Here is a 17,897-nt window from a genome sequence, read left to right as displayed (position 1 = left end):
CATCTTTCATATTCTTTAGACATGGTTAGGGTTGGGAGCAGAAGCAACAATGCCCGCCTTGAACCCTGTAACATTAGCAAGCAGAGAGGGAGGAGATCCCGACAGCTCTTCCATGCTCACTTAGATCTCAAGGCTAAAAAGGAACGCTTTGTAGTGAGTATAACAAGATGCAATAACGATACGAGTTGGGCATGTGAGCCCCATCTGTCTAGTACACTTGTCATCGGCTCATTGACAATTCAGTGTGCTACATGCATATAGTGCCATGCATGTTCTTATAGATATATCGCAAGTATATTATATGTCACATGTGTATATGCACTGTGTATCCTTATGTTGGTCTACTGTATTGAAGCTTGCTTGCGCCAACTTAATATATTGTTTGAATTACTCCGAATGGCGAACATAGCAGAAACGCAACAAATCATACTATACTATTATAACCCTTTTATTTAAGCCTTGTTATTGCTTTGATATATTATAGTAGGGACTCCTACAATGTAAAAAACTTGTTTCGGGAGTGTATACGTTGTAGGGATTTTTAGGTTATGCAAACGGTGAAATGCATGTGAATTTTCTGATTCGCTCCAAGATCGTCCCAAACTCATCCTTTGGACTTCCAAAAAGGAAAAATTTAACTTTTTAGTTTAATTTAACGAATACACTGTAACTGTAGTATTATTTGTTTGTATCAATAGCTTTTCTCATTTTTACTCAATTTGTCATCCACGATTGCGGTGATTTTACAATAAGTTAAGGGAACACACGCCTTCAATGATAATTTACATCGATTTTTTCTAGACAGGTCTATTACGAGGAAAAGTGGTAATAAATGGTTTATATGTCTAAAATAAAGCAAAGCAAAAATATATTTTTACCAAAGTAAGAGCGGCGTGTATCTGTTCGCCCGTCTCTAGGATTCAAGGTCAGGATAAAAGATAGCTTTCGACGATACTCCAACTCATGACATTTATATTGGTAGACCGAGACTTTAACGACTGTGCCAATCGATCGTCTTTGAGTATTTCTGAATAATTGTGCAGTTACTTATTCTCACTGCTTTAACGTCACACTTGATGACCTGCACTGCCAGAGTCCAAGTACATATAGAGATAAACCTCTAAGGTAAACTAGACTGCCAGGGTACAAGTACATATAGAGATAAACTTCTAAGGTAAACTAGACTGCCAGGGTACAAGTACATATAGAGATAAACCTCTAAGGTAAACTAGACTGCCAGGGTACAAGTACATGTAGAGATAAACCTCTAAGGTAAACTAGACTGCCAGGGTACAAGTACATGTAGAGATAAACCTCTAAGGTAAACTAGACTGCCAGGGTACAAGTACATATAGAGATAAACTTCTAAGGTAAACTAGACTGCCAGGGTACAAGTACATATAGAGATAAACCTCTAAGGTAAACTAGACTGCCAGGGTACAAGTACATGTAGAGATAAACCTCTAAGGTAAACTAGACTGCCAGAGTACAAGTACATATAGAGATAAACCTCTAAGGTAAACTAGACTGCCAGGGTACAAGTGCATATAGAGATAAACCTCTAAGGTAAACTAGACTGCCAGGGTACAAGTACATATAGAGATAAACCTCTAAGGTAAACTAGACTGCCAGGGTACAAGTACATATAGAGATAAACCTCTAAGGTAAACTAGACTGCCAGGGTACAAGTACATGTAGAGATAAACCTCTAAGGTAAACTAGACTGCCAGAGTACAAGTACATATAGAGATAAACCTCTAAGGTAAACTAGACTGCCAGGGTACAAGTACATATAGAGATAAACCTCTAAGGTAAACTAGACTGCCAGGGTACAAGTACATATAGAGATAAACCTCTAAGGTAAACTAGACTGCCAGGGTACAAGTACATATAGAGATAAACCTCTAAGGTAAACTAGACTGCCAGGGTACAAGTACATATAGAGATAAACCTCTAAGTCATTTTCTCTCCCAAGTTCGGCAAAAGAAAAAGTGATATGTTTAAGGCTAACAGCGAGATTCTCGTTATCAAAGTCGAATTTGAGAGCTTGCCCTGACTTGACAGTTTACATTATACAGATTTTTCATGTAGTACAAAGCAAATACTTTACATAAATTCTGTACACTAGGCCTATGTGGAATTTACATTATAAGAGGTTTACGTTGAAAGAGTGTCTACAGTATTTTTTGAACTAATTTTTATATTAACTTTTTCATCGTATCTCCAGTTACTCACTGACCTCTATTATTATGCTTTATGAGGGAAAGTAACTTCACAGTTGCTCTGGGTAGGCAGGTCAATGTTTTTAAGAAATATTTATTCACCGCTGTTATGATGCAGCCAAATACCCAGTTAATGGACTGCACGTCGTCAGCTAGATATTTAGACTGAAAACTTACTAATTTGATTCATTGTTTTCTTTCGTGGTAGTTAGAACTTTAGTACTAGTTAGTACTTTAGTGATAGTTAGTACTTTAGTAATAGTTAGTACTTTAGTGATAGTTAGTACTTTAGTGATAGTTAGTATTTTAGTAATAGTTAGTACTTTAGCAATAGTTGGTACTTTAATAATAGTTAGTACTTGAGCAATAGTTAGTACTTTAGTGATAGTTAGTACTTTAGTAATAGTTAGTACTTTAGTGATAGTTAGTACTTTAGTGATAGTTAGTACTTTAGAGTAATAGTTAGTACTTTAGAGCAATAGTTAATACTTTAGTAGTAGTTAGTACTTTTGTAGTGGTTGGTATTTTGGGAGTAAAAATCAGTTATAATGCAAATCAACTCATTACTGTAAGCCGTAAACCAGTGGTTCCCAACTACATTGGAGCCATGGACCCCCTGAGCTCTTTATCTAAAAGTCATGGACCCCTTTATAAACATCATAATATATGATGTTTATAACAATGCATTGTAAATTGGCGTACATTATAAATTAGAATAATATAAGAGTCAATAGATTTGACATGTTTTATTTATTTACTTATATAAAGAAATGCTATACTAAATTGCTTTGACTGTTAATTTTCAGTAGTCAGTTTGTTAGTGGGATGAATTGTACTTCTTATTTTTCACCAAATTCTCAATCTTTGGGGAAATGGTTGACAAAGCGCATCGCATGTCGTCTTCAAGTCCCAGTCGGTTTCGTTGTTTCGATTTGAGAACAACCATGGAAGAGAAAGCGAACTCGCATAAGTATGTAGACACAAATGGGAGCAGAGTTCGAAGGGTGTGTTTGGCTGTCTGTGGATATGGATGAATCATGGAAGGCCAAAATTCTTCATGATTTGGTTTTATCTTCATAAACATCTTTGGTTATTTTACCGATCTGCTGGGTTCATTTTGTTGTCAAATAAATATAGTTGCCAAATATTGTCACAATTATGATCAGTCAGCTGCCATTAACAAGCATTCATGATATTAATAGACGCCATTGTGAAATGACCCAAATTGGGTTTTACATTTAGATTTTGAGTATGAAAACTAAACTGCACAGCTTTGCAGCTGTCCCATCTTATTGGCCAGGTCAAACAATGTGACAATGACAAAAGACTTTGTCATTTATATTATAGGTAGAAAAATATCAATTAAAAACTAGGGAAAAAAGGCTGTTGTTCGGGTGATTTCGGGTAAATTATATTTAAATTTAAGCATATACTAAGACCCCTACTAATCTAAAAATTGGTAAAAATAGGTAAATTGAAATGTCTTATTTTCCATGGATCTTAGTATATCGCTGAAATTGAAGAGGGAAAGAGAGAATTACATGTTTGCTGTTTACAGGTTTTGTTGTTTATACTACTAACAGAAAATCAGGTACTATCCAGCGGTTGAAGCACATAGATGATAAAAGTCTAAACCCAAAAACCTAGCAAAACAACGCGACCACCCCGCGAGAATTGCATTATTCGTGAAACCCGGGCTAGCACAATCCCAACAGACTTCGATGATTAAACCCCGCCCATATGATAGCCATTGCCTATCCTTTTAGGGTTTTATATCATTGATCCAACCACTATGACATAAATAGCTGTCAATATCTAGCTAGAAAAACCAATACTGGCACCAGCCTGTGGACCCCCTCAAAACCTCCTGTGGACCCCTAGGGGTCCATGGACCACCAGTTGGGAACCACTGCCATAAACATATGGGATGTAGGTTGAAATAATCTTTATTGAGGTGGAGTTGTATGCCATTTAGCATTCGCAGACCCCAGGATAAAGCACAAAGCAGAAATCAAGAAGCATATATTTTACACCAAAAAACAATTTCAACACAAGGTGGTAAAGAGTTGAAATTTAGCAGAGTGTCTGAGAAATAGGTGCCATTTGACCCATTTAGAACTATTGTGTTTGATGCAGCTGGTTTTTATGTACAATAGACCCTCGCCATACGATTTTAATTCGTTCTAGTGTTTGCATTGTAAAGCGAAAGTGTCGTATAGAGGGGTAAAGTGTCGTATAGAGGGGTAAAGAGGGGTAAAGTGTCGTATAGAGGGGTAAAGAGGGGTAAAGAAACCCAAAATAAATACCTAATGCAAACACCCCCTTGTAAAATTATCAAAATTTTATTTAAGTACTTTACATATTAAAAATTAGTAACAAAATAATATGTTAACCTTAGTAACTATATTTGCCTACAGTAACTTTAGCGTATTTAGTGGTTATGATCTGCAATAAAATGTAACATTATAATGTACCATGTGCAGTACGTACCGTAGGGAGCTCTTACTTTCGAGACGGATGTACAACATAAACATTGAACTTAACTTAAAGAAAGTTAGCTTACTAAACACATACTTGAAGCAAAGTTTTAGTATGTATTTTTAACTATTTTATTGAACTTTAACTTGTTCATCGCTAAAATTTTATCCCCTATCCGTTTCCAGTTTCGTTTGCCCAATAACTAGTAACGCTGAACAGAGCAAGATCAAGCATCATATACACGTATATTCCATTTATTTTATCACCAATCAGTTTCCAGTTTCGTTTGCCCAATAACTAGTAACGCTGAACGGAGCAAGATCAAGCATCATATACATGTATATTCCATTTATTTTATCACCAATCTGTTTCCGGTTTCATTTTTGCAATAACTAATACGTGTAATGAATAGTCGAACTGAGCGAGATTGACCATTGTATCTCTTTCATGCGTTGTTATAAGGATTTCCGCAAATAGCATATCAGTGTATTTGTTATTCCAATGTAATCAGCACACCACCGACTGCCAACTTTGAATTTTAAAAGAAATATTTGTTGATTTCGTATGGCAAAAAATATTTTGTATAAAAATAACGACAAATCAGCGTGTTCTATATCGCAGGGCGAAAAATCATATAACAGGGTCATTGTAACCCGAGGGCGCATTGTATTGCCATTTTAGGGAAAACAATTCCAATTTTTTAAACTTTAATTCTATGATTTGACTGTTGTACCAAAAAGCTTACACATTGATTCAACTTAAAGCTCAGAGTGTGCTTCACTTGGTAGTAGGAACAAAGAGATGATAATTCTATTGAGGAAAAAGTTTTTAGCCTGCATCTATTTACAATCGTCATGAAAAGACTATCCCATACTATCACAATCGTCATGAAAAGACAATTCCTTACTATTTGAAGATTTTGAATTCGTTAGATGAACATAAAAAGCATATAAAAATGTTTTCAGATGACTGAGTACTGAGTAGGTAACTGATTTCAGTTCGGTTTAAGGTACATATGTTTAGATTTGTTTGAAAAAAAATTAAGATGAAATGTCTGTAGGAATTCATACCTGCAATACAAACACAAATATAGAACATTAATTCATACCTACAATTGGAAATTACACAAATTGTTTTGATTATAGCAAAGCATAGCCATATCAGACTGTTTGGACAGTCCCTCAATATTTTTTGTAGTTATTTTCTTCTGCATGTAATAAGTAGTAAGGCTACGAGGAAATATTTGAATACACATGCAGTTTAATAAAATGTAATATTTGTAGACTGAAAATGATTTGGAACAGCTAATGAAGTGGATGGAATTGTCTAAGGTTGGGATTTTAAATCACAACACTGCTGGACTTTTCTCAAACCAGGATCGTTTCTATACTCAGATCTGTGACTATGCAAAGAAACTGCCTAAAACGCAGAGTGATCATAACGACCATAGCGATGTTTTGGCTAAGTGGCTGCATTGTGGTGAGTATCCTAGGCTGGTACCTACAGAGTGGTAGGTATTCTAGGCAGGTACCTATAGAGTGGTAGGTATCCTAGTCAGGCATGTACAGAGTGGTAGGTATCCTAGGCAGGTACCTATAGAGTGGTGAGTATCCTAGGCAGGTACTTACAGTGTGGTGACTATCCTAGGCAGGTACCTATAGGGTGGTCAGTATCCTAGGCAGGTATTTACAGAGTGTTGAGTATCCTAGGCAGGTACTTACAGAGTAATTAATATCCTAGGCAGGTACCTACAGAGTGGTAGGTATCCTAGTGAGGTACCTATAGAGTAGTGAGTATCCTAGGCAGGTACTTACAGTGTGGTGACTATCCTAGGCAGGTACCTATAGAGTGGTCAGTATCCTAGGCAGGTACCTACAGAGTGGTGAGTATCCTAGGCAGGTATTTGCAGGGTGTTGAGTATCTTAGGCAGGTACTTACAGAGTGATTGATATCCTAGGCAGGTATTTACAGAGGGGTGAGTATCCTAGGCAGGTACCTATAGAGTGGTGAGTATCCTAGGCAGGTATTTGCAGGGTGTTGAGTATCCTAGGCAGGTATTTGCAGGGTGTTGAGTATCCTAGGCAGGTACTTACAGAGTGATTAATATCCTAGGCAGGTACCTACAGAGGGGTGAGTATCCTAGGCAGGTACCTACAGAGTGGTAGGTATCCTAGGCAGGTACCTACAGAGTGATTAATATCCTAGGCAGGTACCTACAGAGGGGTGAGTATCCTAGGCAGGTACCTACAGAGTGGTAGGTATCCTAGGCAGGTACCTACAGAGTGATTAATATCCTAGGCAGGTACCTACAGAGGGGTGAGTATCCTAGGCAGGTACCTACAGAGTGATTAATATCCTAGGCAGGTACCTACAGAGTGGTGAGTATCCTAGGCAGGTACTTACAGAGTGATTAATATCCTAGGCAGGTACCTACAGAGTGGTGAGTATCCTAATATTAGTATTATTATCTTTTTCTATTTTTACAGGCAGATATTTCCTTTTTAGTGAGCGAGTGAAATTTTAACATAAGTTGATATTCATACAGATGCAGTTACATTTTGTGCATCGCTTCGTGCTGAGCAGTTCGATGGCACAAGAGGTTCTGACGAAAAAACTGAGGATGAAAACTGTGAAGACGACTCGATCAAAGTTGAATCTATTGGTAAGGGACACTATTGGCTCAACTAGGGCTTTTGTTGTTTATATCATTCAATGCTCACTAGACTGTCTTTGATGGTTTAAATATCGCTTTTTTCAGACATCATTGGAGAAGCTGAGAGGGAGTTGGAGAACAGAATGCAAGATGATGAGAATGTCAATGATGACTTTTTGAAGTTGGTTCGCGAAAAACTCGCAGCTGGCTCTACAGGTTTGCATCTAATCAATTTGAATGAGAACGAGACTTTATACTCCAATCAACAACCCATTATCTTTATAGTTTCATAAGTAACTTATTACCTCTATACTCTCATCAGCAACTCATTATCTCTATAGTTTCATAAGTAACTTATTACCTCTATACCATCATCAACAACTCATTATCTCTATAGTTTCATAAATAACTTATTACCTCTATACCCTCATCAACAACTCATTATCTCTATAGTTTCATAAGTAACTTATTACCTCTATACCCTCATCAACAACTCATTATCTCTATAGTTTCATAAGTAACTTATTACCTCTATACCCTCATCAACAACTTATTATCTCTATAGTTTCATAAGTAACTTATTACCTCTATACCCTCATCAACAACTCATTATCTCTATAGTTTCATAAGTAACTTATTACCTCTATACCCTCATCAACAACTTATTATCTCTATAGTTTCATAAGTAACTTATTACCTCTATACCCTCATCAACAACTTATTATCTCTATAGTTTCATAAGTAACTTATTACCTCTATACCCTCATCAACAACTCATTATCTCTATAGTTTCATAAGTAACTTATTACCTCTATACCCTCATCAACAACTTATTATCTCTATAGTTTCATAAGTAACTTATTACCTCTATACCCTCATCAACAACTTATTATCTCTATAGTTTCATAAGTAACTTATTACCTCTATACCCTCATCAACAACTCATTATCTCTATAGTTTCATAAGTAACTTATTACCTCTATACCCTCATCAACAACTTATTATCTCTATAGTTTCATAAGTAACTTATTACCTCTATACCCTCATCAACAACTCATTATCTCTATAGTTTCATAAGTAACTTATTACCTCTATACCCTCATCAACAACTTATTATCTCTATAGTTTCATAAGTAACTTATTACCTCTATACCCTCATCAACAACTTATTATCTCTATAGTTTCATAAGTAACTTATTACCTCTATACCCTCATCAACAACTCATTATCTCTATAGTTTCATAAGTAACTTATTACCTCTATACCCTCATCAACAACTTATTATCTCTATAGTTTCATAAGTAACTTATTACCTCTATACCCTCATCAACAACTTATTATCTCTATAGTTTCATAAGTAACTTATTACCTCTATACCCTCATCAACAACTTATTATCTCTATAGTTTCATAAGTAACTTATTACCTCTATACCTCATCAACAACTTATTATCTCTATAGTTTCATAAGTAACTTATTACCTCTATACCCTCATCAACAACTTATTATCTCTATAGTTTCATAAGTAACTTATTACCTCTATACCCTCATCAACAACTTATTATCTCTATAGTTTCATAAGTAACTTATTACCTCTATACCCTCATCAACAACTCATTATCTCTATAGTTTCATAAGTAACTTATACCTCTATACCCTCATCAACAACTTATTATCTCTATAGTTTCATAGTAACTTATTACCTCTATACCCTCATCAACAACTTATTATCTCTATAGTTTCATAAGTAACTTATTACCTCTATACCCTCATCAACAACTCATTATCTCTATAGTTTCATAAGTAACTTATTACCTCTATACCTCATCAACAACTTATTATCTCTATAGTTTCATAAGTAACTTATTACCTCTATACCCTCATCAACAACTTATTATCTCTATAGTTTCATAAGTAACTTATTACCTCTATACCCTCATCAACAACTCATTATCTCTATAGTTTCATAAGTAACTTATTACCTCTATACCCTCATCAACAACTTATTATCTCTATAGTTTCATAAGTAACTTATTACCTTCTAGTATCCCTCATCAACAACTTATTATCTCTATAGTTTCATAAAGTAACTTATTACCTCTATACCCTCATCAACAACTATTATCTCTATAGTTTCATAAGTAAACTTATTACCTCTATACCCTCATCAACAACTTATTATCTCTATAGTTTCATAAGTAACTTATTACCCTCTATACTCTCATCAACAACTTATTATCTCTATAGTTTCATAAGTAACTTATTACCTCTTATACCCTCATCAACAACTCTTATCTCTATAGTTTCATAAGTAACTTATTACCTCTATACCCTCATCAACAACTCATTATCTCTATAGTTTTCATAAGTAACTTATTACCTCTATACCCTCATCAACAACTCATTATCTCTATAGTTTCATAAGTAACTTATTACCTCTATACCCTCATCAACAACTCATTATCTCTATAGTTTCATAAGTAACTTATTACCTCTATACCCTCATCAACAACTTATTATCTCTATAGTTTCATAAGTAACTTATTACCTCTATACCCTCATCAACAACTCATTATCTCTATAGTTTCATAAGTAACTTATTACCTCTATAAACCTCATCAACAACTCATTATCTCTATAGTTTCATAAGTAACTTATTACCTCTATACCTCATCAACAACTATTATCTCTATAGTTCATAAGTAACTTATTACCTCTATACCCTCATCAACAACTCATTATCTCTATAGTTTCATAAGTAACTTATTACCTCTATACCTCATCAACAACTTATTATCTCTATAGTTTCATAAGTAACTTATTACCTCTATACCCTCATCAACAACTCATTATCTCTATAGTTTCATAAGTAACTTATTACCTCTATACCCTCATCAACAACTCATTATCTCTATAGTTTCATAAGTAACTTATTACCTCTATACCCTCATCAACAACTCATTATCTCTATAGTTTCATAAGTAACTTATTACCTCTATACCCTCATCAACAACTCATTATCTCTATAGTTTCATAAGTTAACTTATTACCTCTATACCCTCATCAGCAACTCATTATCTCTATAGTCTCATAAGTAACTTATTACCTCTATACCCTCATCAACAACTTATTATCTCTATAGTTTCATAAGTAACTTATTACCTCTATACCCTCATCAGCAACTCATTATCTCTATAGTCTCATAAGTAACTTATTACCTCTATACCCTCATCAACAACTTATTATCTCTATAGTTTCATAAGTAACTTATTACCTCTATACCCTCATCAACAACTCATTATCTTTATAGTTTCATAAGTAACTTATTACCTCTATACCATCATCAACAACTCATTATCTCTATAGTTTCATAAGTAACTTATTACCTCTATACCCTCATCAACAACTCATTATCTCTATAGTTTCATAAGTAACTTATTACCTCTATACCCTCATTAACAACTCATTATCTCTATAGTTTCATAAGTAACTTATTACCTCTATACCCTCATCAACAACTCATTATCTCTATAGTTTCATAAGTAACTTTTTACCTCTATACCCTCATCAACAACTCATTATCTCTATAGTTTCATAAGTAACTTATTACCTCTATACCCTCATCAACAACTCATTATCTCTATAGTTTCATAAGTAACTTATTACCTCTATACCCTCATCAACAACTTATTATCTCTATAGTTTCATAAGTAACTTATTACCTCTATACCCTCATCAACAACTCATTATCTCTATAGTTTCATAAGTAACTTATTACCTCTATACTCTCATCAACACTTTATTATCTCTATAGTTTCATAAGTAACTTATTACCTCTATACCCTCATCAACAACCCATTATCTCTATAGTTTCATAAGTAACTTATTACCTCTATACCCTCATCAACAACTTATCTCTATAGTTTCATAAGTAACTTATTACCTCTATACCCTCATCAACAACTTATTATCTCTATAGTTTCATAAGTAACTTATTACCTCTATACCCTCATCAACAACTTATTATCTCTATAGTTTCATAAGTAACTTATTACCTCTATACCCTCATCAACAACTTATTATCTCTATAGTTTCATAAGTAACTTATTACCTCTATACCCTCATCAACAACTTATTATCTCTATAGTTTCATAAGTAACTTATTACATCTATACCCTCATTAACAACTCATTATCTCTATAGTTTCATAAGTAACTTATTACCTCTATACCATCATCAACAACTTATTATCTCTATAGTTTCATAAGTAACTTATTACCTCTATACCCTCATCAACAACTTATTATCTCTATAGTTTCATAAGTAACTTATTACCTCTATACCCTCATCAGCAACTCATCATCTGTATAGTTTCATAAGTAACTTATTACCTCTATACCCTCATCAACAACTTATTATCTCTATAGTTTCATAAGTAACTTATTACCTCTATACCATCATCAACAACTCATTATCTCTATAGTTTCATAAGTAACTTATTACCTCTATACCCTCATCAACAACTTATTATCTCTATAGTTTCATAAGTAACTTATTACCTCTATATCCTCATCAACAACTCATTATCTCTATAGTTTCATAAGTAACTTATTACCTCTATACCCTCATCAGCAACTCATCATCTCTATAGTTTCATAAGTAACTTATTACCTCTATACCCTCATCAACAACTCATTATCTCTATAGTTTCATAAGTAACTTATTACCTCTATACCCTCATCAACAACTCATTATCTCTATAGTTTCATAAGTAACTTATTACCTCTATACCCTCATCAACAACTTATTATCTCTATAGTTTCATAAGTAACTTATTACCTCTATACCCTCATCAACAACTTATTATCTCTATAGTTTCATAAGTAACTTATTACCTCTATACCCTCATCAACAACTTATTATCTCTATAGTTTCATAAGTAACTTATTACCTCTATACCCTCATCAACAACTCATTATCTCTATAGTTTCATAAGTAACTTATTACCTCTATACCCTCATCAACAACTTATTATCTCTATAGTTTCATAAGTAACTTATTACCTCTATACCCTCATCAACAACTCATTATCTCTATAGTTTCATAAGTAACTTATTACCTCTATACCCTCATCAACAACTCATTATCTCTATAGTTTCATAAGTAACTTATTACATCTATACCCTCATTAACAACTCATTATCTCTATAGTTTCATAAGTAACTTATTACCTCTATACCCTCATCAACAACTCATTATCTCTATAGTTTCATAAGTAACTTATTACCTCTATACCCTCATCAACAACTCATCATCTCTATAGTTTCATAAGTAACTTATTACCTCTATACCCTCATTAACAACTCATTATCTCTATAGTTTCATAAGTAACTTATTACCTCTATACCCTCATCAACAACTCATTATCTCTATAGTTTCATAAGTAACTTATTACCTCTATACTCTCATCAACAACTCATTATCTCTATAGTTTCATAAGTAACTTATTACCTCTATACCCTCATCAACAACTCATTATCTCTATAGTTTCATAAGTAACTTATTACCTCTATACCCTCATCAACAACTCATTATCTCTATAGTTTCATAAGTAACTTATTACCTCTATACGCTCATCAACAACTCATTATCTCTATAGTTCCATAAGTAACTTATTACCTCTATACCCTCATCAACAACTCATTATCTCTATAGTTTCATAAGTAACTTATTACTTCTATATCCTCATCAACAACTTATTATCTCTATAGTTTCATAAGTAACTTATTACCTCTATACCCTCATCAACAACTCATTATCTCTATAGTCTCATAAGTAACTTATTACCTCTATACTCTCATCAACAACTCATTATCTCTATAGTTTCATAAGTAACTTATTACCTCTATACCCTCATCAACAACTTATCTCTATAGTTTCATAAGTAACTTATTACCTCTATACCCTCATCAACAACTCATTATCTCTATAGTTTCATAAGTAACTTATTACCTCTATACCCTCATCAACAACTTATTATCTCTATAGTTTCATAAGTAACTTATTACCTCTATACCCTCATTAACAACTCATTATCTCTATAGTTTCATAAGTAACTTATTACCTCTATACCCTCATCAACAACCCATTATCTTTATAGTTTCATAAGTAACTTATTACCTCTATACCCTCATCAACAACTCATTATCTTTATAGTTTCATAAGTAACTTATTACCTCTATACCCTCATCAACAACTCATTATCTCTATAGTCTCATAAGTAACTTATTACCTCTATACCATCATTAACAACTCATTATCTCTATAGTTTCATAAGTAACTTATTACCTCTATATCCTCATCAACAACTTATTATCTCTATAGTTTCATAAGTAACTTATTACCTCTATACCATCATCAACAACTCATTATCTCTATAGTTTCATAAGTAACTTATTACCTCTATACCCTCATCAACAACCCATTATCTTTATAGTTTCATAAGTAACTTATTACCTCTATACCCTCATTAACAACTCATTATCTCTATAGTCTCATAAGTAACTTATTACCTCTATACCATCATTAACAACTCATTATCTCTATAGTTTCATAAGTAACTTATTACCTCTATATCCTCATCAACAACTTATTATCTCTATAGTTTCATAAGTAACTTATTACCTCTATATCCTCATCAACAACTCATTATCTCTATAGTCTCATAAGTAACTTATTACCTCTATACCATCATTAACAACTCATTATCTCTATAGTTTCATAAGTAACTTATTACCTCTATACCCTCATCAACAACTTATTATCTCTATAGTTTCATAAGTAACTTATTACCTCTATACTCTCATCAACAACTCATTATCTCTATAGTTTCATAAGTAACTTATTACCTCTATACCCTCATCAACAACTTATTATCTCTATAGTTTCATAAGTAACTTATTACCTCTATACCATCATTAACAACTCATTATCTCTATAGTTTCATAAGTAACTTATTACCTCTATATCCTCATCAACAACTTATTATCTCTATAGTTTCATAAGTAACTTATTACCTCTATACCATCATCAACAACTCATTATCTCTATAGTTTCATAAGTAACTTATTACCTCTATACCCTCATCAACAACCCATTATCTTTATAGTTTCATAAGTAACTTATTACCTCTATACCCTCATTAACAACTCATTATCTCTAATATAATGTTTACTTTTATATGAGACTTTCTTTTGCGTAGTGAACCTAGCAGAACCAGAGTTTGAAAGAATACTCACCAAGAAAGAGAAACTCAAATATAAGCTGTACATTGAAAAAAATCTTTCTGACAAGAATATCATGGAAGAAGAAGAAATTGACACACTGAATAGATGGATCGATTTGAAGAGCTATGACATTACTGTGGACCTCGAGCTGCAACACAGGTGCTAAGCCTTTTTTACCTTCTCTATATTGAGATTAACATAACAATATATGTGACAACTGTAATCATCTATCCACAATGTCAAGTTTCATGTCTAATGTTCCTTTAAAGGAGTTTCTTGCTCACTATTGTTTGTCTAATACTACTCATCTCCTCATCTGGTAACAATCTCAAGCTTTCAATTCTGTTTAGTTGGTTTTATGTTGCCCAGATGGAGACTTTATCGGTACTTGGTGAGACAGTTCCAAAGAGAGATCAAAAGCAGATTTAGGAAACTGCAGGAGACCTACACACATATTATCAAGTTAGGAGAAGATTTGAGGTGATTGATAAATTCAGATCTAGACAATTAGTACCCATAGCTAACATCTTCCAAGAAAATTGAAGAACTTTTTAACAGAGAGAGTTTGTAAAATGTAAGAAGGCTTACTAGTAGAAGAAGTAATGTAAGACATTGCTATTACTTTTTGTACTGACAGTACAGCAAGGAGTAATGTAATTCATGGCTCTCACCTTTTGTACTTACAGTGTAGCAAGAAGTAGTGTTAGTCATGGTTATTACCATTTGTACTTACAGTGCAGCCAGGAGTAAAGTAAGTCATTGCTGATGCCTGTTGTACACATAGCATGCAGTTTGAAGGTCGCTTCTGCATCTTCAAATATAGACCGAAGACAAATGATTGAAAATGTAACTGATCAATACCCCTTGCTAACGTAGCACAGCCAATAAAAATAAAGTGTAGAGCTCGTCTTCACTCTAGAAAAACTTAATTGTTAAAATTTTTCTCAAGTTTTGTGTAAGTTCACAATCAACATTGTTATTAGTGTTCTATTCCATGCTGCGTAGTACATAAAAATAAGAATACGCCTCATTTAAACCATAAAAAACTTTGTTAGAATATATAGTCTTTCACAAATATAAAATGTGTGTGGGAGAGAGTAACTCCCTATTGGATACTGCATTAGTAGCGATGTACTAGCAAAACAGCTGTTAAAGTGTCATCATGAATAAATCTACAATTACTCATTTTATTAAACTGTCCCTTAGAGATATTCACTGCAGTTGAGCTGGTTTTTTTATGGATCAACTAATGAAAGAATCGTAGATTTGTAGTCTAGTCAAGTTGTTGAGTCCCAAGCATTCAACTTTACACTGCAAGTCTCATCACCTGACTTGAGAGGCTGTAACCTTGGTGATTTCCTTAAGAAGTTTTAAAAAGAATACAGCAGATGTCATTAGATACTACAAGTATCTTTTGAATAATATTTTTAAATATGACTTTGTGTACAACTAGAGTCTTAAACAGATGTAATGAAGTTTTTACTTTGTATCACTTATATTGAGACAAAAAAATATTATATACAGGGGTTGTGTAAATATAGAACTAGTTCGAAACATATCAGTCAACAACATTGGCTTATTTAAGAGCATCAGATAACAGCGACCTTAGCACAAAGCTCATCAATATCAGCACACCTAACACTGCTGCAACTAGTAGCAGAGTATTCTAGGATAGACAGGCAGCATGGTTTGTTTGCTAGTAAATATATTGCTTCTGTAGGCTCCAGTCTTGCATATCAAGTTATTGATACTATTATTATCAGAGCTTTTTTGTTACACATTTAGTTATAACTTTCTACAAGTTTGTGTCTCAACAGATCAATCCATTTGTTCTAATTGCAATTTTTATATTATGAAATTCTTATTTATGTTGTGTCTTTGCGTAGGAAGCAGGAAGATATCGAAACATTGCGCAAGGCAAAGGTCATTGGAATGACAACAACGGGCGCAGCGAGGATGCAGAGAGTGCTGCAACAGGTTGGACCTGAGATTGTGGTGGTGGAGGAAGCTGCTGAGGTGCTAGAGGCCCACATAATCACTGCACTGAGTAAAGACTGCAAACACCTCATTCTCATTGGTCAGTTTACAGAATGAACACCTCATTGGTCAGTTGACAGCATAAACACTTTATTTTCATTGGTCAGTTTACAGCACTAACACATCATTCTCATTAGTCAGTTTACAGCATAAGCACTTCATTCTCTTTGGTCAGTTGGCAGCATGAACACATTGTTCGTGCTATCAACTGCAATCTCATTGGTCAGTTTACAGCCTGAACACTTCATTCTCATTGGTCAGTTGACAGCATATACACCTCATTCTCATTGGTCAGTTGACAGCATGAATGCATTGTTCGTGCTGTCAACTGCATCAACTGCATTATCATTGGTCAGTAGACAGCACTAACACTTCAGTATCATTGGTCAGTAGAGGTTGCTGACACCTTCATCTCATTGGTCAATTGGCAGCACAGAAATCTCATTTTTATTAGACAGTAAGCATTAGAGACAACTCATAAATGGTAGAAATAGCACAAGCACTTGACTCTCATAGTATAGTCTCATAGCATAGTACCTTGAGCGCATATACAGCCATTCTTTCCTAAATTAAAGGCCCACTAAAAATCCATATTTTTTAACAGCAAACATTTTTCTATCTGCTCGTAGTCATCAGCTAGATACAAGAATAGCATCCGAATAGAACAGAATATAGACATAGAATAGTGTTCTACAACATAGTTAGGCTAGGGTATATAAAAATAGAATTGATATATTATGTATGTAGGTTGCGGTACATGGAGTAGAAGAGAGCGCATATTTCACAGGTATAACTATATCAGCAATCTTAAGGACTGATATAAATGAATATGTCTCCCGATAACAAAGTGTTAGTTCAGTACATAAAAGCTGAATATATTAATATATTTTTATTATATTAATGTTTATGTGTAGTTATTGAATAATATTCCATATACTTATTAATGACAAGAAGACATTAGAAGGGAGCTGTGTGAGTTTATTAGCTTCTCCAATTGCTTGAATTAAACTAATTTTCTAGAGTGTTGGATTGCGTGTTTCAGTTTTTCTGTGAGAATTTTCTCCCTTAGCACAGGAGTGATATAAGACTGGATACGCATTCTGGCAGCCTGTAGCAGGACTTAAGCCACTGACCTCCTGTTCGACTGTTCTAACCACTACATTGTGGCTGCTGATTAGGATGATGTTAGGCATTTACTAAACCTATAAAGACAGAAATAGGC

The 17,897-nt window shown here is 33.8% G+C and overlaps 1 protein-coding gene across 1 annotated transcript in view; it reads left to right on the top strand.

Moving 5' to 3' along the window:
* Positions 1-17,897, top strand: part of LOC137399221 (NFX1-type zinc finger-containing protein 1-like) — a 62,268-nt gene that overhangs the window by 24,514 nt on the left and 19,857 nt on the right. The window contains exons 11-17 of the mRNA XM_068085232.1: positions 20-153; positions 5,984-6,179; positions 7,246-7,362; positions 7,459-7,569; positions 14,614-14,797; positions 15,008-15,118; positions 16,525-16,715. Coding sequence (XP_067941333.1) covers positions 20-153; positions 5,984-6,179; positions 7,246-7,362; positions 7,459-7,569; positions 14,614-14,797; positions 15,008-15,118; positions 16,525-16,715 — 1,044 coding nt within the window. The remainder of the gene's footprint in view (positions 1-19; positions 154-5,983; positions 6,180-7,245; positions 7,363-7,458; positions 7,570-14,613; positions 14,798-15,007; positions 15,119-16,524; positions 16,716-17,897) is intronic.

Source organism: Watersipora subatra, chromosome 7 (genome assembly GCF_963576615.1).
Source record: "Watersipora subatra chromosome 7, tzWatSuba1.1, whole genome shotgun sequence".
In the NCBI taxonomy this organism is placed as follows: Eukaryota; Metazoa; Bryozoa; class Gymnolaemata; order Cheilostomatida; family Watersiporidae; genus Watersipora; species Watersipora subatra.
This window is presented reverse-complemented; position numbering and strand designations above follow the sequence as displayed.